Source organism: Bufo gargarizans, chromosome 2, assembly GCF_014858855.1.
Source record: "Bufo gargarizans isolate SCDJY-AF-19 chromosome 2, ASM1485885v1, whole genome shotgun sequence".
NCBI classification, from domain to species: Eukaryota; Metazoa; Chordata; class Amphibia; order Anura; family Bufonidae; genus Bufo; species Bufo gargarizans.
Genome location: NC_058081.1, coordinates 68,039,137 through 68,056,187, shown reverse-complemented (window position 1 = coordinate 68,056,187; position 17,051 = coordinate 68,039,137). Strand labels below are relative to the sequence as shown.

Genomic DNA, 17,051 nt, shown 5'->3' with positions numbered 1-17,051 from the left:
ATCGCTATTGAACAGAACACAACATCTGAGGGGTTAAATGACCAGTTTCAGCATCATTGCCGAACCTATTCATTGCAGCGGGTGCAGCAGCCTGATCCATACAAACCCTTGCGCATAATGCTGTACATGTGTGGCATTATGTGTTAAGGGGTTAACGGGATTTTCCAGGACTAACTTATTGATCCCTATCCTTAGGATCACTGGGGTCTGACTCCTGACACTCTTGCAGATCAGTTGTTTTCATAAGCTTTGCTGCTGTGAATTTGAAACCAGCAGCGGAGACTACGCAATGGAAGGGCTGTGTAGTTCCAGTGCCTGGCTTCAGTGTCAGAGCTACTGCAGAACAGCTAATCGACTGTCAATCTGATATTGATAATCTATCCTCAGTTAAAGGTCATCATAGATCCTCATTAAGTTAGCCCTGGAAACCCCCTTTAATATAACTTTACAGCATTCGGAACTTCATTTTTCTGATAGAGTGCTTCAGACTCTCTGTATAGACATAGATTTAATCTGTTGTCCCCCTTTTCCACCACTAGAGGGAGCTTACTGTATACTGTGTTAGCTCCCTCTAGTGGTGGCTGCAGGCCCCCAGCTTGTTATGTTTTTAATATATGTCTATGCTGGGGATTTGGAGCTCTGTATCAGAAGAAAATGGAGCTCCAACCACTATAAAGATATACTAAAAAAATCACCATAATATTTAGACATGTTATACAAAAAAAATCACCATAAAATTTTGATATGTTATAAAAAAAGAGGACATTGACTATAAAGGTATTGGCCAATTGGACATTCACTTTATGGACAGATATCATGTGATGGTTATAATCAACTTTGGGATGCCTTCCTTTGGTAGGATCATGGTGTCACTATGACTTTCACACAATGACCTCTCCCCATTAGGAAGCAGCTATCTGATACTGAAACGCCTATGCAGTTGGCAGTAAATGGAGTAGGTGGGCAAGACTGGCGATATCACTTATCAGTGTTTGCCTGCCCACTGCGTTCTGAATGGAAAAGAACCCATGGGCAACTTGTTCCTATATTTGGTGTGGGGGTCATGATGACTGTACATTCAGGGTACTGGACAGTTGCTTTAAATGTGAACACATCCTTAGTTTTATTTTGTTGCTGACATCAATATGTCTTCACATATGGATGTTTCACCCTTCACCATTCCCCTTTCACTCACTATTTTTTCGTGCCGTATCCGTCATGATAGATCGCAGCACTTATTGTGATGATGACAGCTGGCGTACCATACCCCACTGCCAGGAGGTATCTTTTCTTCAGGTGGGTTTTGAATACTGTCACCAGCATGCGGTAAAGCTCCAGTCCTTCCAGGGACATCCAGCAAAAGGAGGCGAGGTAGAAAGCATGAAGAAGTCCTGCAACTATCCCACACGCAACCTATGATACAAAAACATGGGGGTTACCGAGTACATAAAGGCATCACATAGGACAAGATATGGTCACACAACCAGGGGTCTAGGTACAGGCATATGCAGGGGCGGATTGGGAACCTAAAGTGGCCCTGGAAAAAATACTTAAAAGTGGTCCCATGTTGTAGGAGGGTCTAAATTGACAGGAGACAGGGGAACAAAAGTAGAGGGGTCAGCAATACCATAAAGCAAAATTCCATATTTCACAGTGCGGTTCAATGTACTGCCCAAAAGCTGTCCCTCTGAGTTAGCCATCAATAGTGGCTATATTTTGTCCTCTTCCTCCAGTTGTCTCTGATAAGGATATAGAGAAAGGGGCTTAGGAGGTACGATGTGGGACATAGTTGAATTTAGGAGGGCTTGTCGCTGGCCGGGTACATGAGTACCAGAATTTCAAAGCGTTAATTACTACTGAGAGCTTATTGTGTAGCCAGCGGCAGTGATGGTGGCTTGGGTGGCCCCCTGGACATCAGCCCACTGGGAAATTTCTCTGTAAGGTCTATGGCCAATCTGCCCAGGGCATATGGACCCTGGGCAAAGAATTATCTTGGGCACTTAAAGGGAACCTGTCACCGGAATTTTGTGTATAGAGCTGAGGACATGGGTTGCTAGATCGCTGCTAGCACATCCGCAATACCTAGTACCCAAATCTCTGTGTGCTTTTATTGTGTAAAAAAAACGATTTGGTACATATGCAAATTAACCTGAGATGAGTCCTGTGTGTGAGATGAGTCAGGGACAGGACTCATCTCAGGTTAATTTGCATATGTATCAAATCGATTTTTTTTTTACACAATAAAAGCACACAGAGCTATGGGGACTGGATATTGCGGATTTGCTAGCGGCCATCTAGCAACCCATGTCCTCAGCTTTATACACAAAATCCTGGTGACAGGTTCCCTTTAACCACCTCCCGTCCGCCCATAGACTAAAAACGTCCGGGAGGGGGTTCTATATCTCTGAATGGACGTTCCTGAACGTCCATTCAGAGACTGCAGCTGCACGCTAATCGTGCAGCTGCAGATCGGGTTGCCTGCTGTCAGCAACAGCAGGGCAACCCTTAGAGAAGGCAGGGACAGTGCCCAGGTGTCCCTGCCTTCTAGATTGCTGTATACACAGCACTCACCGAAGCTATGTGCTTCCTGTTCCGGCCCGGTGGTCATGTGACCGCCGGGGCCAGGAGAGTGCAGGAGCTGTGAGGTCTTTCAGAGACCTCGATCAGCCCTGCACTGAGGCTGTACAGCGCTTCAAATGGGACATGGCATCTAAAAACCATGTGGCGCTCCTTTTCTTCTGCGCCCTGCCGTGTGCCCATACAGCAGTTTATAACCACATGTGGGGTGTTTCTGTAAACCGCAGAATCGGTTTTAATTAACTTGAGGGGTGTAGTTTCTACAATGGGGTCATTTATGGGGGTCCAGTCTCAGTAGCCAAGAGTCTGCTCAACACAATCCTCACCCTGATCCTCCTTCCTCCCACCATTTACAGTGTGGCCAAACAAGTGATCCTACACTCGGATATTCCGAGGAGCTCTTTTCAGCGCCATTACTTGTTTGTTTTAAAATAGTTTTTATTGGTTTTACAACAGTAAGGACGTACAATCTTTACTTGCCCTACAAGGGCTCCAATATAAGAATGCATCTGATATAGTACAATCGAATGAGAAAAACAGCGCCATTACTTGATTTGGCTCTCTCGCCAAGCACTCTTGAAGAGGCACATGAGATCGTGTGCCCTGATTCCAAAACTCTTGAGCATTCACAGTCACAAGAACATGACGGTGGTGAATGGCAATTAGAGTTTAAAGAGGTGGATGATGATGAGACACAGTTGCCAATGAGTCAACCGCAATTACTGTCTCAAGAGGTTGATGAAGAGGATGAGACACAGTTGGCAATTACTGAGGTTGTGGTTAGGTCAACAAATCAGGAGGATGATCAGAGTGAGAAAGTGGACGATGAGGTCACTGACCCAACCTGGGAAGCAGAGGCAAGCCGAGCGAGGAGAGCAGTACAGAGGAAGAGGGATCTGCAGCACCGAAACAGGCTGGAAGAGGCAGTGGGGTGGCAAAAGGGAGAAGGCGGGCCACACCAAACAGGCCCACAACTGTTACACGTTGCGTAAATCTCTCTTGTCAAGGGGTAGATGTTCCGCAGTCTGGCGCTTTTTTGAAGAAAGTTTGGATGACAAAAGAATAGTAGTTTGCAACCTGTGCCATACGAAAATGAGCCGGGGTGTGAACACTAGCAACCTCACCACCACCAGCATGATCCGCCACATGACATCCAAGCACCGTAATAAGTGGGACGAACGCCTGGGTCTACAATCTGTCTCTGCAGGTCACACCACTGCCTCCTCTTCCCCTATGTTACGTGCTGACCAATCCCCTGTCGAAGGCGCAGGCCCGGACGCCTCCCGCCCTGCACCTGGACCTTTGCAAGCACCATCAGCAACCACATCCACTTCCGTGTCCCAGCGCAGTGTCAAAATGTCCTTACCCCAGGCTTTTGAACGCAAGTGAAAATACCCAGCCACCTACCCACCCACAGGCCATAGCACTAAATGCGCAGCTTTCCAAATTACTGGCCCGGAAATGTTGGCATTTAGGCTAGAGGACGCTGAGACTTTCCGCAGGCTGATGTCGGCGGCCGCCGCCCCGCATTACGCAGTCCCCAGCTCCCGTAACATCACACGTGCCCTGACCAACGCAGTTACTGGAAAGGTCCACTTAACCAGGGACACATGGACAAGTGCATTCAGCCAGGGACACTACATTTACCTGACGGCACACTGGGTGAATGTTGTGGAGGCTGGGTGCGAGTTGTACCCTGGGATGGCACAGGTGCTACTGACGCCAAGGATTGAGGGCCCTACTTCGATCAGGGTTTCCGCCAGCACCTGCTTTAGTGGCTCCAACCCCCACTTCTCCTCCTCCTATGCCTCCTCCTCCACTTCCACCTCCGAATTAACCTGCAGCACCAGTCAGTCATCAGTCGGTAGCTGGAAGTAGTGTAGCACTGCAGTGGGGAAGCGGCAACAGACCTTGCTAAAGCTGCTATGCTTAGGGGACAAAGAGGACACCGCCGCAGAGCTTTTCACGTGGAAGAGGTGGAAATGGGGGAAGACATTACACTGGGTGATAGCCAGACCACCCTCAGTTCATCTTCTCAGCGCAAATTGGACGATGAAGAGGAGGAGCAGGAGACGGTTGCCTCCACTACAGAGGGTAGTACCCATGAAAGTTTAATTCCATCTGTTAAGCGTGGGTGGACAGAAGTAGAGGAAGAGGATGAGGAGATTGAGAGTAATCCTCCTAAGGACGAAAGTGAAGTCTTGCCTGTTGGTACTCTGGCACACATGGCTGACTTCATGTTAGGCTGCCTTTCCTGTGACCCGTGCGTTATACGCATTTTAGACAACACGGATTACTGGTTGTTCACCCTTCTCGACCCCCGCTATAAGGAGAACTTCTCATCTCTCATTCCTCTGGTGGAGAGGATGAGCAAAACGGTGCAACACCAGAAGATCCTTGTTGAAAAATTGCTCCAAAAATTTCCATCTGACAACGCTGGCAGCAGAGTCCATAGTTCCTTGGCCAACTGAGGAGGGGAGACAAGGGGAACACACAGCAGTTCCAACAGAGGCAGGGGAACACACAGCAGTTCCAACAGAGGCAGGGCAACACTCTCCAAAGCCTGGGACAGTTTGATTACACCCCGCCAGCACCCTCACCCTAATGCGCGGACTACTGTCACAAGGAGAGAAAAATTATGGAAGATGATGAAGGAGTACATAGCAGACCGTGTCAGCGTCCTCAATGATCCCTCAGTGCCTTACAACTACTGGGTGTCCAAGCTGGACACGTGGCACGAACTGGCGCTCTACGCTTTGGAGGTGCTGGCTTGCCCTGCCGCCAGCGTTATGTCTGAGCGTGTATGTAGTGCTGCTGGTGGCATTAAAACAGATAAGCATATCCGACTGTCAACCCTAAAATGCTGACAGGTTGACTCTTATAAAAATGAACAAGGCCTGGATTGACCATGACTTCTCGAGGAAAGCGGCTGAACATACAGGCACTTTAAATGTGTTGTTTATAATGTACTGAATACATTGTACCCCTTCCACCACAAACAAGGGTATATGGTTGAATCTTCCTTTTCTCATCCTCCTCCTCCTCGTCCATCATATCAACATGCTTATTCGTCACATGCCCCCCCTTCAAATATAATTTTTTAGAGGGTCAGTTCAGCTGCAGGCCCTCGCATATTATTTTTTAGAGGGTCAGCTCAGCTGAAGCCCCTCTCATATCATTTTTTAGAGGGTCAGCTCAGCTGCAGGCCCTCGCATATAATTTTTTTATTCGGTCAGCTCAGCTGCAGGCCCTCGCACTTAATTTTTTAGATGGTCAGCTCATCAGCAGGCCTTCACCTATAATCTTTTACTGGGTCAGCTCACCAGCAGGCCCCCACCTCAAATCTTTTACAGGGTCAGCTCACCAGCAGGCCCGTACCTCAAATCTTTTACAGGGTCAGCTCCTCAGTAGGCCCGCAAATTAAATCTTTAACAGGGTCAGCTCACCTGAAGGCCCTCGCATTTAATTTTTTAGAGGGTCAGCTCACGAGCAGGCCTTCACCTACAATCTTTTACTGGGTCAGTTCACCAGCAGGCCCGCACCTCAAATATTTTACAGGGTCATCTCACCAGCAGGCACGCAACTAAAATCTTTTACAGGGTCAGCTCACCAGCAGGCCCGCACCTCAAATCTTTTACAGGGTCAGCTCACCTGAAAGCCCTTGCATTTAATTTTTTAGAGGGTCAGCTCACCTGCAGGGCCGCACCTCAAATCTTTTACAGGGTCAGCTCACCTAAAGACCCTCGCATATAAGTTTTTAGAGGGTCAGCTCACCTGCAGGCCCTTGCATATAATGTTTTACAGGGTCAGCTCACCAGCAGGCACTCGTATATAATTTTTTACTGGGTCAGCTTACCAGCAGGCCTGCTCGTAAAATCTTTTACAGGGTCAGCTCACCTGCAGGCCCGCACCTAAAATCTTTTACAGGGTCAGCTCACCTGCAGGCCCGCACCTAAAATCTTTTCCTGGGTCAGCTCACCTGCAGGCCCTCACCTAATTATATCTAATAGATAATTTGCACGCATGCTGCCTTGCTTGGATGTTGTAGCCGTAGCTCCCTCTCCGGAATCAAACACTGATTCCCCGTTACCAATAGTTACAATGGTTTGCACTGACAATAATATCAAAAGTTGATAGGCCAGACATCCGAATGGATCGTCGCCGTCACAGGGATGTGCGATTGGCCCCAGGTTAAGTAGAGTCACTAAAGTGGCAGCAGGCCCTCACCTATAATGTTTTAGATGGTCAGATCAGCAGGCCCTTGATCCAAAGGGTCACCAGCAGGCCATCAAACATAATTTTTCAAGGGTGTGTATGGTGCCCTCCTTTATGTGTAACAAAGGGTGTATTGGGGTGCCAGTTCCTTGTAATTTTTTGCAGCCCTTTCCCTTAGTGCATAGGCTTTATGAGTGTAGGAGTCCCACTACCTTAACAATTATACCACAATGAATGAGGGCCTCCATTATGTGATATACAGGTTGTATCAGAGTGCCTTTTCCTTGTAATTTTTGGCAGCACTTGCACTTTATATACAAGTAAATATACAGGAAAGAATGTTTCCTATCAATTTTTCCTCTGAAATCTTTTTTTTCTTCGGTTTTGTACGTATAGTGTCAGTCTGTAAAAGTGCCGTACTATTCGGACAACATCGTTCCCAGCAGCGACCTGCGAGTCCAAGCTGTATCCAGACATCCACTCCATGCTGTTCCAGAACCATTTTGGTGGTGTTTCCATCAATTTCTGACATTTTCCTATGAACCAGGTACCTTCCCCTCTTCAGAGCAGGGGGTACCTGGTTTAATGCTCGAGTTCTCCCATTGACTTCCATTATACTTGGGTGCTCGGTCGAGCACCTGGACATGCCGATGTGTTCGGCCGAGCAGTACGGTGCTTGATCAACACTACTCAAAACCTGTCCTAATCACACAAGTTACTTCAGGACACTGAGGTAAAGAGCTGCCTCGTCCTCCTAACTGCTCTACCTGTCAGGGATTATGATCCTGAATACAGATGATAAGATGTTTAACTCAGTCTATGCAGGAATGGATTTCATGAGGAGACATTAATTACAGAGAGGAGGGACAGGACAGATGGTGGTAATGGAGACTACACACAAATGTATAGGAACGAGCCGTCCCATTGAAATGAATGGAAGGGTCAGCTTTGGTGTAATTACACCTGCTCACTGCAGTCGATGCAACGGCGAGCAGGTAAACAATGAAGAGGAGGCAGCACTGGCACAGACACACCTTTGCTTTAAACAGCTGATCCGCGGAACCCCGCTGATCTGATATTGATGACCTATCCTCAGGATAGTTCATCAATAAATATAACTTGGACAACCACTTTAACTAAGGATGGGCGAATTGATTCTAAGGAATCGATTTGTCTCATCAGCAGGAGTTCTTTACCTGCGAGGGGTGTTCCCAACAGAAGTATCTATCTGCCTGTTGATTGAGAGGGCTCCACATTTAGCCTAGCCCTGAAAAACATGGCCCTGCACAGCTTCTCCAAGTAGCGATGCAGGCGCCGAAGCTCAAGTTCGGCTTCGTAAGCGACAATTGTGCATACGCTTCTACACCTACAGCCCATACAGTCTAGTCCAGCATTGCTGTGGCTGTTTCCTGTGTGAGATGAGTACAGGAAAGGGATAGAGAGAACTGTGTTGCTGAAACTGTATGGCTGCACAGTTCTCTGTATGGTCGGGCAGAACAATTCTGGAGTGCGCTGCCTGATCAGTGTAAGTGCAGTACGGGATGCCTGTGGGCCCTCCCTGGCTAAGGGAACCAGTCACAACTACTGTACCTATAAGGGCTCACGCACAAGACCGTGCCGTGTTTTATGGACCGCAGATTGCGGATCCGCAATACACGGATGTCACCCGTGTGTGTTCCGCAATTTGCGGAACAGAACAGGCAGCCTATTATAGAAATGCCTATTCTTGTCTGCCAAATGGACAAGAATAGAACAGAACGGAGCAACGGATGCGGACAGCACATGGAGTGCTGTCAGTATCTTTTGCGGCCCCATTGAAGTGAATGGGTCTGCATCCGAGCCACAGAAAATGCGGCTTGGATGCAGACCCAAACACCGGTCGTGTGCATGAAGCCTAACTATAATAGACCACTGCACACAACCAGATGCTGGTGTTGGACTATAAGGCAATAATTTTGCTTCCGCCTAACATATATTTTTTTTTCAGACCTATTGAAGTAAATGGTTCTGCATATGGGCTGAAAAAAATAACAGAATGGACACGGAAAGAAAAAACGGTTGTGTGCAGGTGCCCAGTGGCGTAACTACATCTCACTGGGCCCTATAGCACATTTTTAAAGGGGGCCCTTCCCCAGCAACTTCTTTGCAACCCCCCACTCCTGTGGCTAATCAAGATTGAGCACTCATCAGAATCAGAATTAGCTTTATTCGCCAAACACGACACAGTCGATCGTGCTCGGAATTGGGTTAGGCACAGGTACAGGCATAGTAACTAGGGGGTGGAAGGGGGGGGGGGTTAAGCAATGGGCACATTAGGGGCGAGGGAGGGATTATGGGCGGGAGATGGGGCGTGATGAGTTCAGCAGTCTGACGGCCGTTAGGAAGAAAGTGTTCAGCCTCCTCGATGTCCTTGCAGGGATGGCCTGATACCTGCGGCCGGACTTTAGACGTCTGAAGAGATGATGGCCCGGATGGGAGTGGTCATTGAATATTTTCAGAGCCCTGGAGCGCAGTCTGTTGGAGAAGATAGAGTCAAGGGGTGGTAGTGGCAGTCGAGTAGTTCTCTCCGCCGAGCTGATGACCCTTTGTAGTTTGCGCTTGTCACTGGCTGATGAGCCGGCATACCACACCAGAAGGGACGAGCACAATACCGACTCGATGGTACAGGAGTAGAAGGACTTCAGTAGGTCCTGAGCCATGCCGAACTTCCTCAGTTGTCGAAGGAAATAGAGCTGCTGGTGAGCCTTCTTTATGATGCACGAGATGTTGGGATACCAGGATAGGTCTTCAGAAATTGTCGTGCCTAGGAGGCCTCGTCCATTTCCTACAGCGTCACTATATATAATGTCATTGTGTTGAGGAGGACCCTGACAATAAACTCTTTCAGTCCTCCTGAGGGGGCCCCTTGTGGGTCTGGGCTCCAAAGCAGCCGCTTCCCCTGTTTCACCTATAGCTATGCCCCTGCATTAGCCCTTATTCTGCAGGTCGTTATGATTCCAGTGATACCAAATTTATATACACTGCCTGTCAAAAAAAAAAAGTCGCCACCTGGATTTAACTAAGTAAATAGGTATGAGCCTCCCTATTGGATAATTACAGCATGGGCGATTATCTTTCAGCTGACAATAAGTTATTTAACCCCAACTGGTGCAATGAGTTGCTTCTCATTTCTTAAACAACCATGTCGAAAGACACATCTCGTGGTCGTGGAAAATATATCAGTCTGTTTGAGAAGGGTCAAATCATTGGCATGCATCAAGCAGAGAAAACATCTAAGGAGATTGCAGAAACTACTAAAATTGGTTAAGAACTGCCCAACGCATTATTAAACACTGGAAGGATAGTTGGGTCCCATCGTATTCGAGGAAGAAATGTGGCGGGAAAAAAATCCTGAATGATCGTGATCGGCGATCACTTAAACGTTTGGTGAAACCAAATCGAATTAAAACAACAGTAGAACTCAGGTCTATGTTTAATAGTGAAAGTAAGAGCATTTCCACACACACAATGCGAAGGGAACTCAAGGGATTGGGACTGAACAGCTGTGTAGCCGTAAGAAAACCACTAATCAGTGAGGCAAACCAGAAAAAAAGGCTTCAATTTGCTAGGGAGCATATAGATTAGACTCTGGAGCAATGGAAGAAGGTCATGTTGTCTGAGGAGTCCAGAGTGATGGGCGCATCAGGGTAAGAAGAGAGGAAGTAGATGAAGTGATGCACCCATCATGCCTAGTGCCTACTGTACCAGCCTGTGGGGGCAGTGCTATGATCTGGGGTTGCTGCAGTTGGTCAGGTCTAGGTTCAGCACCAGTATGTGCCCCAAGAATGAGGTCAGCGACTACCTGAACATACTGAATGACCAGGTTATTCCATCAATGGATTTTTTCTTCCCTGTTGGCACGGGCATATTTCAAAATGACAATGCCAGGATTCATCGGGCTCAAATTGTGAAAGAGTGGTTCAGGGAGCATGAGACATCATTTGCACACATGGATTGGCCACCACAGAGTCCGGACCTTAACCTCATTGAGAATCTTTGGGATGTGCTGGAGAAGGCTTTGCGCAGCAGTCAGACTCTACCATCATCAATGCAAGATCTTGGTGAAAAATGAATGCAACACTGGATGGAAATAAATCGTGTGACATTGCAGAAGCTTATCGAAACAATGCCACAGCGAATGCGTGCCGTAATCAAAGCTAAAGGCGGTACAACGAAATATTAGTGTGTGACCTTTTTTTTGGTGGCGACTTTAGATATACAGATTTTTTTTTTTTTAAGTATATTTTTATTTTTCCATTGACGGTACGTGAGAGAGTGTTTTTTTGGGATGAGAGAGTGTTTTTTTGGGATGAGAGAGTGTTTTTTACGTGAGAGAGTGTTTTTTTGGGATGAGGTATACTTTTCATTGGTACCATTTTGGGATATGCACAACTTTTTGATAACTTTTCATTATGTTTTTTTGGGTGGCGAAATGAGCAGGGCTTTTTATACAGGTAAGAGCAGTGAGACTATGGGACTCTCTGCCGGAGGAGGTGGTAATGGTGATTTCACTAAAAGAGTTCAAGAGGGGCCTATATGTATTTCTTGTAAGATGTAATATTACAATTTACGGGTACTAGACAGGGGCACAGTTAGTGGGAGGCAAATGAGGCATGTGCCTCGGGTGCTGGTTGCTGGAGGAGGCAGGATGCCAACAAGCCACTTTGCCTGTGCCTGGGTATTTAGATAGTACAATATTGGTGATGAAGGGTTGCATAATAACTTCACCTGTTTCTGCTCCAGAAGCTGGGCAAAGGGGCAGGAGAAGGCATTAACCGAGAGCTGTTACGAGCTCACGTAATAAAATCCAAGAATGCTGATAGCTGCGTAAGAGTGTGTCAGTGGACACTCACAGTCCTCGCAAGTCCACTTCATATAAAGGACACAACAAAAACTTCATTTAAAGTGCATTTACTTCTTCGGATAAAGTGCACAATCACAGTTTCATAGCACAAATTCATATGCATTATCCAGAGCCATTGACAATTGACAGTTTCACAATAACACAATGGTTGCTGTGTCCTGTATATGGAGCTGTTACAACCTCACCTATTCTAGCACCTTAGTTGGAACATAGAGGCAGTAGGGGGCTAAATTTGAGGCAATGAGTTAGTTCTGTACACTTCTTAAGGGCCATGTATACCTTTGGGGGCAATTTTTATTTTTATTATTGCATTGTACTTATTTTGGGCTAAAAATCATTTTTTAAATTGGCCTTTATTAACAATATGGAATCCTTTTTTGTGTACATAGCTGAGATGCTCTACTAGCTGCCTGTGGATTTTCTGTCTTTTCGGTCATCTAAGGTGCAGGCGGACTCCTTATCACTGCCACCTGACATTATAAACACTCATTATAGCTCAATCCTTGTCTTACTGATAAGAATGTGGCTTAGGCTACTTTCGCACTAGTGGCAGCCTTCTCCGGCCACCTCTCGGCATGTTTGCCGTGCTGCGGCTGGACCTCCTGCCCACCCCCAGCGGCAGCACGGATCCGGCAGGCTGTTTACCCGCCGGAACAGCCTGCCGGAGAAGGCTGCCGCTAATGTGAAAGTAGCCATAAAGGGTAACTGTCATTTTTTATTTATTTGCTAGTTTATTAGAGCTAGGCATGTATACCTGAGTTAGGCCTAGTTCACACGAACGTTTTTTTTGCGAGTGTGGCTCTATTCAAGTCAATGGGTCCGCAAAAAAAACGGAACACATACGGAAATGCATCCGTATGTCTTCCGTATCTGTTCAGTTTTTTCTGAACCTTCTATTGAAAATGTTATGCCCAGCCCAATTTTTCTATGTAATTACTGTATACTGTACATGGCATATGGAAAAATGGAACGGAAAAACGGAAAGGAAACGGAAACACAACGGAACTCACAAACGGAACAACGGATCCGTGAAAAACGGACCGCAAAAAACTATAAAAGCCATACGTTCGTGTGAACTAGGCCTTAATCTGTCAATGATTGTCAAAAGATCTGCAATTACCTTATAATAACAGCTTTCAATAACGTCTCCTGTCCCTTTACACTGCTCCCTTAAAAGACTGTTACAATGGCTCATCTGTCTCCGGCTAGGAAGACAGAGGGGCGGTCCTTAACACTGCATGCCTGCATTAGGCTTCAGAGTGAGGAGGCGTGTCTCTCAGTAATCCAATCTGATTGGCTGGCAGGAAGCTGCTGGCTACAGCAAGTTTGTATGTGACCTGAGGGAATGCAGTTTTGGCCTCAGAGAACTGGCAGTGGAGCCATCTTGAGAAGTTCCTCATAATGTAGGATTCAAAACAGCCATAACTAGGGGGGAAACTCAAGGAAAACAGTGGTATGTGAAGAAACTAAAGATTGCTTTATGCATAATGCTGCTGCAGCAGTAACATATGCTAAAATTTGATTTTTTTTATGAAAATATGACAGTTATCCTATAAATACAGTGCTGCCCATAATTATTCATACCACTGGAAAAGTTTGACTTAAAGTTACTTTTATTCAACCAGCAAGTAATTTTTTGATGGGAAATGACATAGGTGTCTCCCAAAAGATAATAAGACGATGTACAAGAGACATTATTGTGGAAAAAAAACATTTCTCAGCTTTTATTTTCATTTGAGTGTCAGGAGGATGACACTCAATCTCCTCATCCTCTTCCTCCTCTTCGGCCCATCCACATTGAACAGATGGAATAAACCTGCTATGGGTACTACCCTCTGTAGCGGAGGCAACCGTCTCCTGCTCATTCTCATCATCATCCAATTTGCGCTGAGAAGACTGGCTATCACCCTGTGTACTGTCTTTCCCCATTTCCACCTCTTCCACATGCAAAGCATCCGCCTTCATTGTGAGCAGCGAGCGTTTCAGTAGACACAGAAGTGGGATGGTTACGCTGATAATAGCGGTATTGCCGCTCACCATCTGTGTTGATTCCTCAAAGTTGCGTAAAACCTCACAGAGGTAAGACATCCATGCCCACTCATCGCTTGTGAAGAGCGCAAGCTGACTGGAAAGGCGACGACCATGTTGCAGCTGGTATTCCACTACTGCCCTCTGCTGCTCACAAAGCCTGGCCAACATGTGGAACGTGGAGTTCCAGGGCATGCTCACGTCGCACAACAGTCTTGAGCTGGCAATTGCAGCTGTAGATGACTTTCGGAAATGTGCACACACGTGGCGCACCTTCACCAGTAGCTCAGGCAAATTGGGGTAGGTTTTGAGAAACCGATCAACCACTAAGTTGAACATGTGGGCTATGCATGGTATGTTTTTGAGCTTGCCGAGCTCCAAAGCCGCCACCAAGTTACGGCCATTATCAGACACAACCATGCCTGGTCGCAGCTTGAGTGGCGAGAGCCACAGCTCAGTATCGTCCCTTATACCCTGCCACAGCTCTGTGGCGGTGTGCTGTTTGTCACCTAAGCAAATTAGCTTCAGCACGGCCTGTTGCCGCTTCCCCACTGCAGTGCTACACTGCTTCCAGCTACTGACTGATGGCTGACTGGTGCTGCAAGATGAGAATTCAGAGGTGGAAGTGGAGGAGGAGGTGGAGAAGGGAGGTTGCAGCCAGTAATGTAGGTGGTGTTGGAAATCCTGATGGAAGTAGGGCCCACAATCCTTGGCGTTGGTAGCACCTGTGCCATCCCAGGGTCTGACTCGCTCCCGGCCTCCACAACGTTCACCCAGTGTGCCGTCAGGGAAATGTAGAGTCCCTGGCCAAAAACACTTGTCCGTGTGTCAATCATTAAGTGGACCTTCCCAATAACTGCGTTGGTCAGGGCACAGGTGACGTTACGTGACACATGCTGGTGTAAGGCGGGGACGGAACACCAGGAAAAATAGTGGCGGTTGGGGACTGAGTAACGAGGGACGGCTGCCGCCATCAGGCTGCGGAAAGCCTCAGTGTCCACAAGCCTAAATGGCAACAATTCCAGGGCCAACAATTTGGAAAGGTGTGCATTTAGTCCTATGGCCTGTGGGTGGGTGGCTGGATATTTGCGCTTTCGTTCAAAGGCCTGGGGTATGGACATCTGTACACTGCGCTGGGACACAGAAGTGGATGTGCTAGCTGATGGTGCTTGCAAAGGTCCAGGTGCAGGGCGGGAGGCATCCGGGCCTGCGTCTTGGACAAGGGATTGGCCAGCACGTAACACAGGGGAAGAGGAAGCAGTGGTGTGACCCGCAGACACTGATTGTGGACCCAGGCGTTCGGCCCACCAATTAGGGTGCTTTGATGCCATGCGGCGGATTATGCTGGTGGTGGTGAGTGCTAGTGTTCACACCCCTGCTCATTTTGGTACGGCACAGGTTGTAAATGACAATTATTTTATCTTCTGCACTTTCCTCAAAAAAGCGCTAGACTGTGGAACACCTAGCCCTTGGCAAGGGAGACTGCCGCAAGGAAGTGCTCCGGGGAACAGTTGCAGGCATGTTTGGTGTGGCCCGCCTTCTCCATTTTGCCACCCACTGCTCATTCCAGCCTGTTGCGGTGCTGCGGATACCTCCCCCTCTGTACTGCTGTCCTCGCTCGGCTTGCCACCTTCCCAGGTTGGGTCAGTGATTTCATGGTCCACCACCAACTCTTCCACTTCCTTACTTGTTGACCTAACAAGAACCTCACTTATTGACAACTGTGTCTCATAATCATCATCCACCTCGTGAAACACTAATTGCCGTTCCCCACCGTCATCTTCTTCTGACTGGATGCTCAAGAGTTTGGGAATCAGTTCACAAAATCTCCTCATGTCCCTCTTCAAGCGGGCTTGGCGAGAGGCCCAAATCAAGGAATGGCAATGAAAAGAGCTCCTCTGAATATCTGTGTGCGGGATCACTTGTTTGCCAAGATTCTCCATCTCCATGGGGGAGAAAGGAGGATCAGGATGAGGATTCTGTTGACCAGACTCTTGGCTACTGAGACTGGACTTTGTGGAAGACAGGGTGGTGCTTAACCGACTGGAAGCATTATCTGCTGCAATCCAACCGACCACCTGGTCGCACTGGTGTGACTTCGAGAGTGGTGTCCTGCGCCGCCCTGCAAACTGGGACATGAAGCTAAGTATCGTGGATGAGTGTGTTTCTTGTGCTCTGGAAGCAGGCACAGTTTCACCGCGTCCAGGGCCACGGCCTCTGCATGCACCATCAGCAGCACGGCCACTTCTCCGTCCCTTACTGCTCGACTTGAGCATATTAAATGGTATATATGCTTGCAAGTATGTCACACGTACAGTAGCGCAGATTTTGTAAGTGTATGCGCAAATAAATTACACTGAATGTCACAGATATTTAGCGCAAACGTTATATAGGAGATGTAGCGCAGGTAATCTCGCTGTTAGCAGCAGCCAAACAATTGCACGCAATTTAGCGCAGGTTGCACTAATAATATCTATTGCAGCCAGATAAAACAATAGTCCTTTAAAGGACTTTCGGATCTCTAACACTTTTCAACACTAAACCCTGCCTAAAAAAAATAAAAATAAAACAATTCCTGTCCCTACACTACACTTTGGCTGCCAACAAACGTGCGGGAGGAGACTCGAGCACCACGAGTCAAAATGGTGTTCGGCCGAGCATGCTCGCCCAACACTAGTGGTTAAGTAAAATGCAATTTTATATATCACGGCGAAAATATACAGCTCAATATCAATGTAACCTGGTTACCTTATTGTGAGTTGCTTCGATCCCAAGTAGAAATATGCAGTTACCAAAGAAGAGACTGATACACAGATGCATGTGAATTGTGTTACGTGTTCCACGGATAGAGCGGCAAAAGCAAAACGTGACGATGGCTAGTACAAGACAGAAGATCGAGATCGAGAGCCCAATTTGTGTTACAAGTGTCAAAGCCCAGCTCTGTAATGCAAAATATTAGGAAGAAGTTACATCACTGAAAATATTACCATAGGAAAACAAATGCATCTCCTTGAATCTCCCTCGTCGCCTGGGTTATTGATAGATTCAGATTCTGTGCCATACCTACTACACTCGGAAGAAGGTATGCAAATGAGCTCTTAGCATGGTATGCAAATGAACTGTTAGCAAGGTATGCAAATTAGCTGTTAGCAAGGTATGCAAATAAGCTCTTAGGAAGCTCTACCTCTGATGCCACCGGATGTAAGGTATAGCTACGTTACATCTGGTGACATCATGGGCAGAGCTTGCTAAGAGCTCATTTGCATACCTTCTTCTCAGAATTCCAGAGGAGTATTGCCTGGCGTATAAGACTCCTCATACCGATTAA

The 17,051-nt window shown here is 47.2% G+C and overlaps 1 protein-coding gene across 3 annotated transcripts in view; it reads right to left on the bottom strand.

The window, feature by feature from the left end:
- Window positions 1-17,051, bottom strand: part of ADGRE5 (adhesion G protein-coupled receptor E5) — a 186,250-nt gene that overhangs the window by 16,621 nt on the left and 152,578 nt on the right. For all 3 annotated transcript variants that reach the window (XM_044279123.1, XM_044279122.1, XM_044279124.1), the window contains 2 exons: window positions 16,472-16,663; window positions 1,196-1,413 (listed from right to left, as the gene is read on the bottom strand). In XM_044279123.1, coding sequence (XP_044135058.1) covers window positions 1,196-1,413; window positions 16,472-16,663 — 410 coding nt within the window. The remainder of the gene's footprint in view (window positions 1-1,195; window positions 1,414-16,471; window positions 16,664-17,051) is intronic.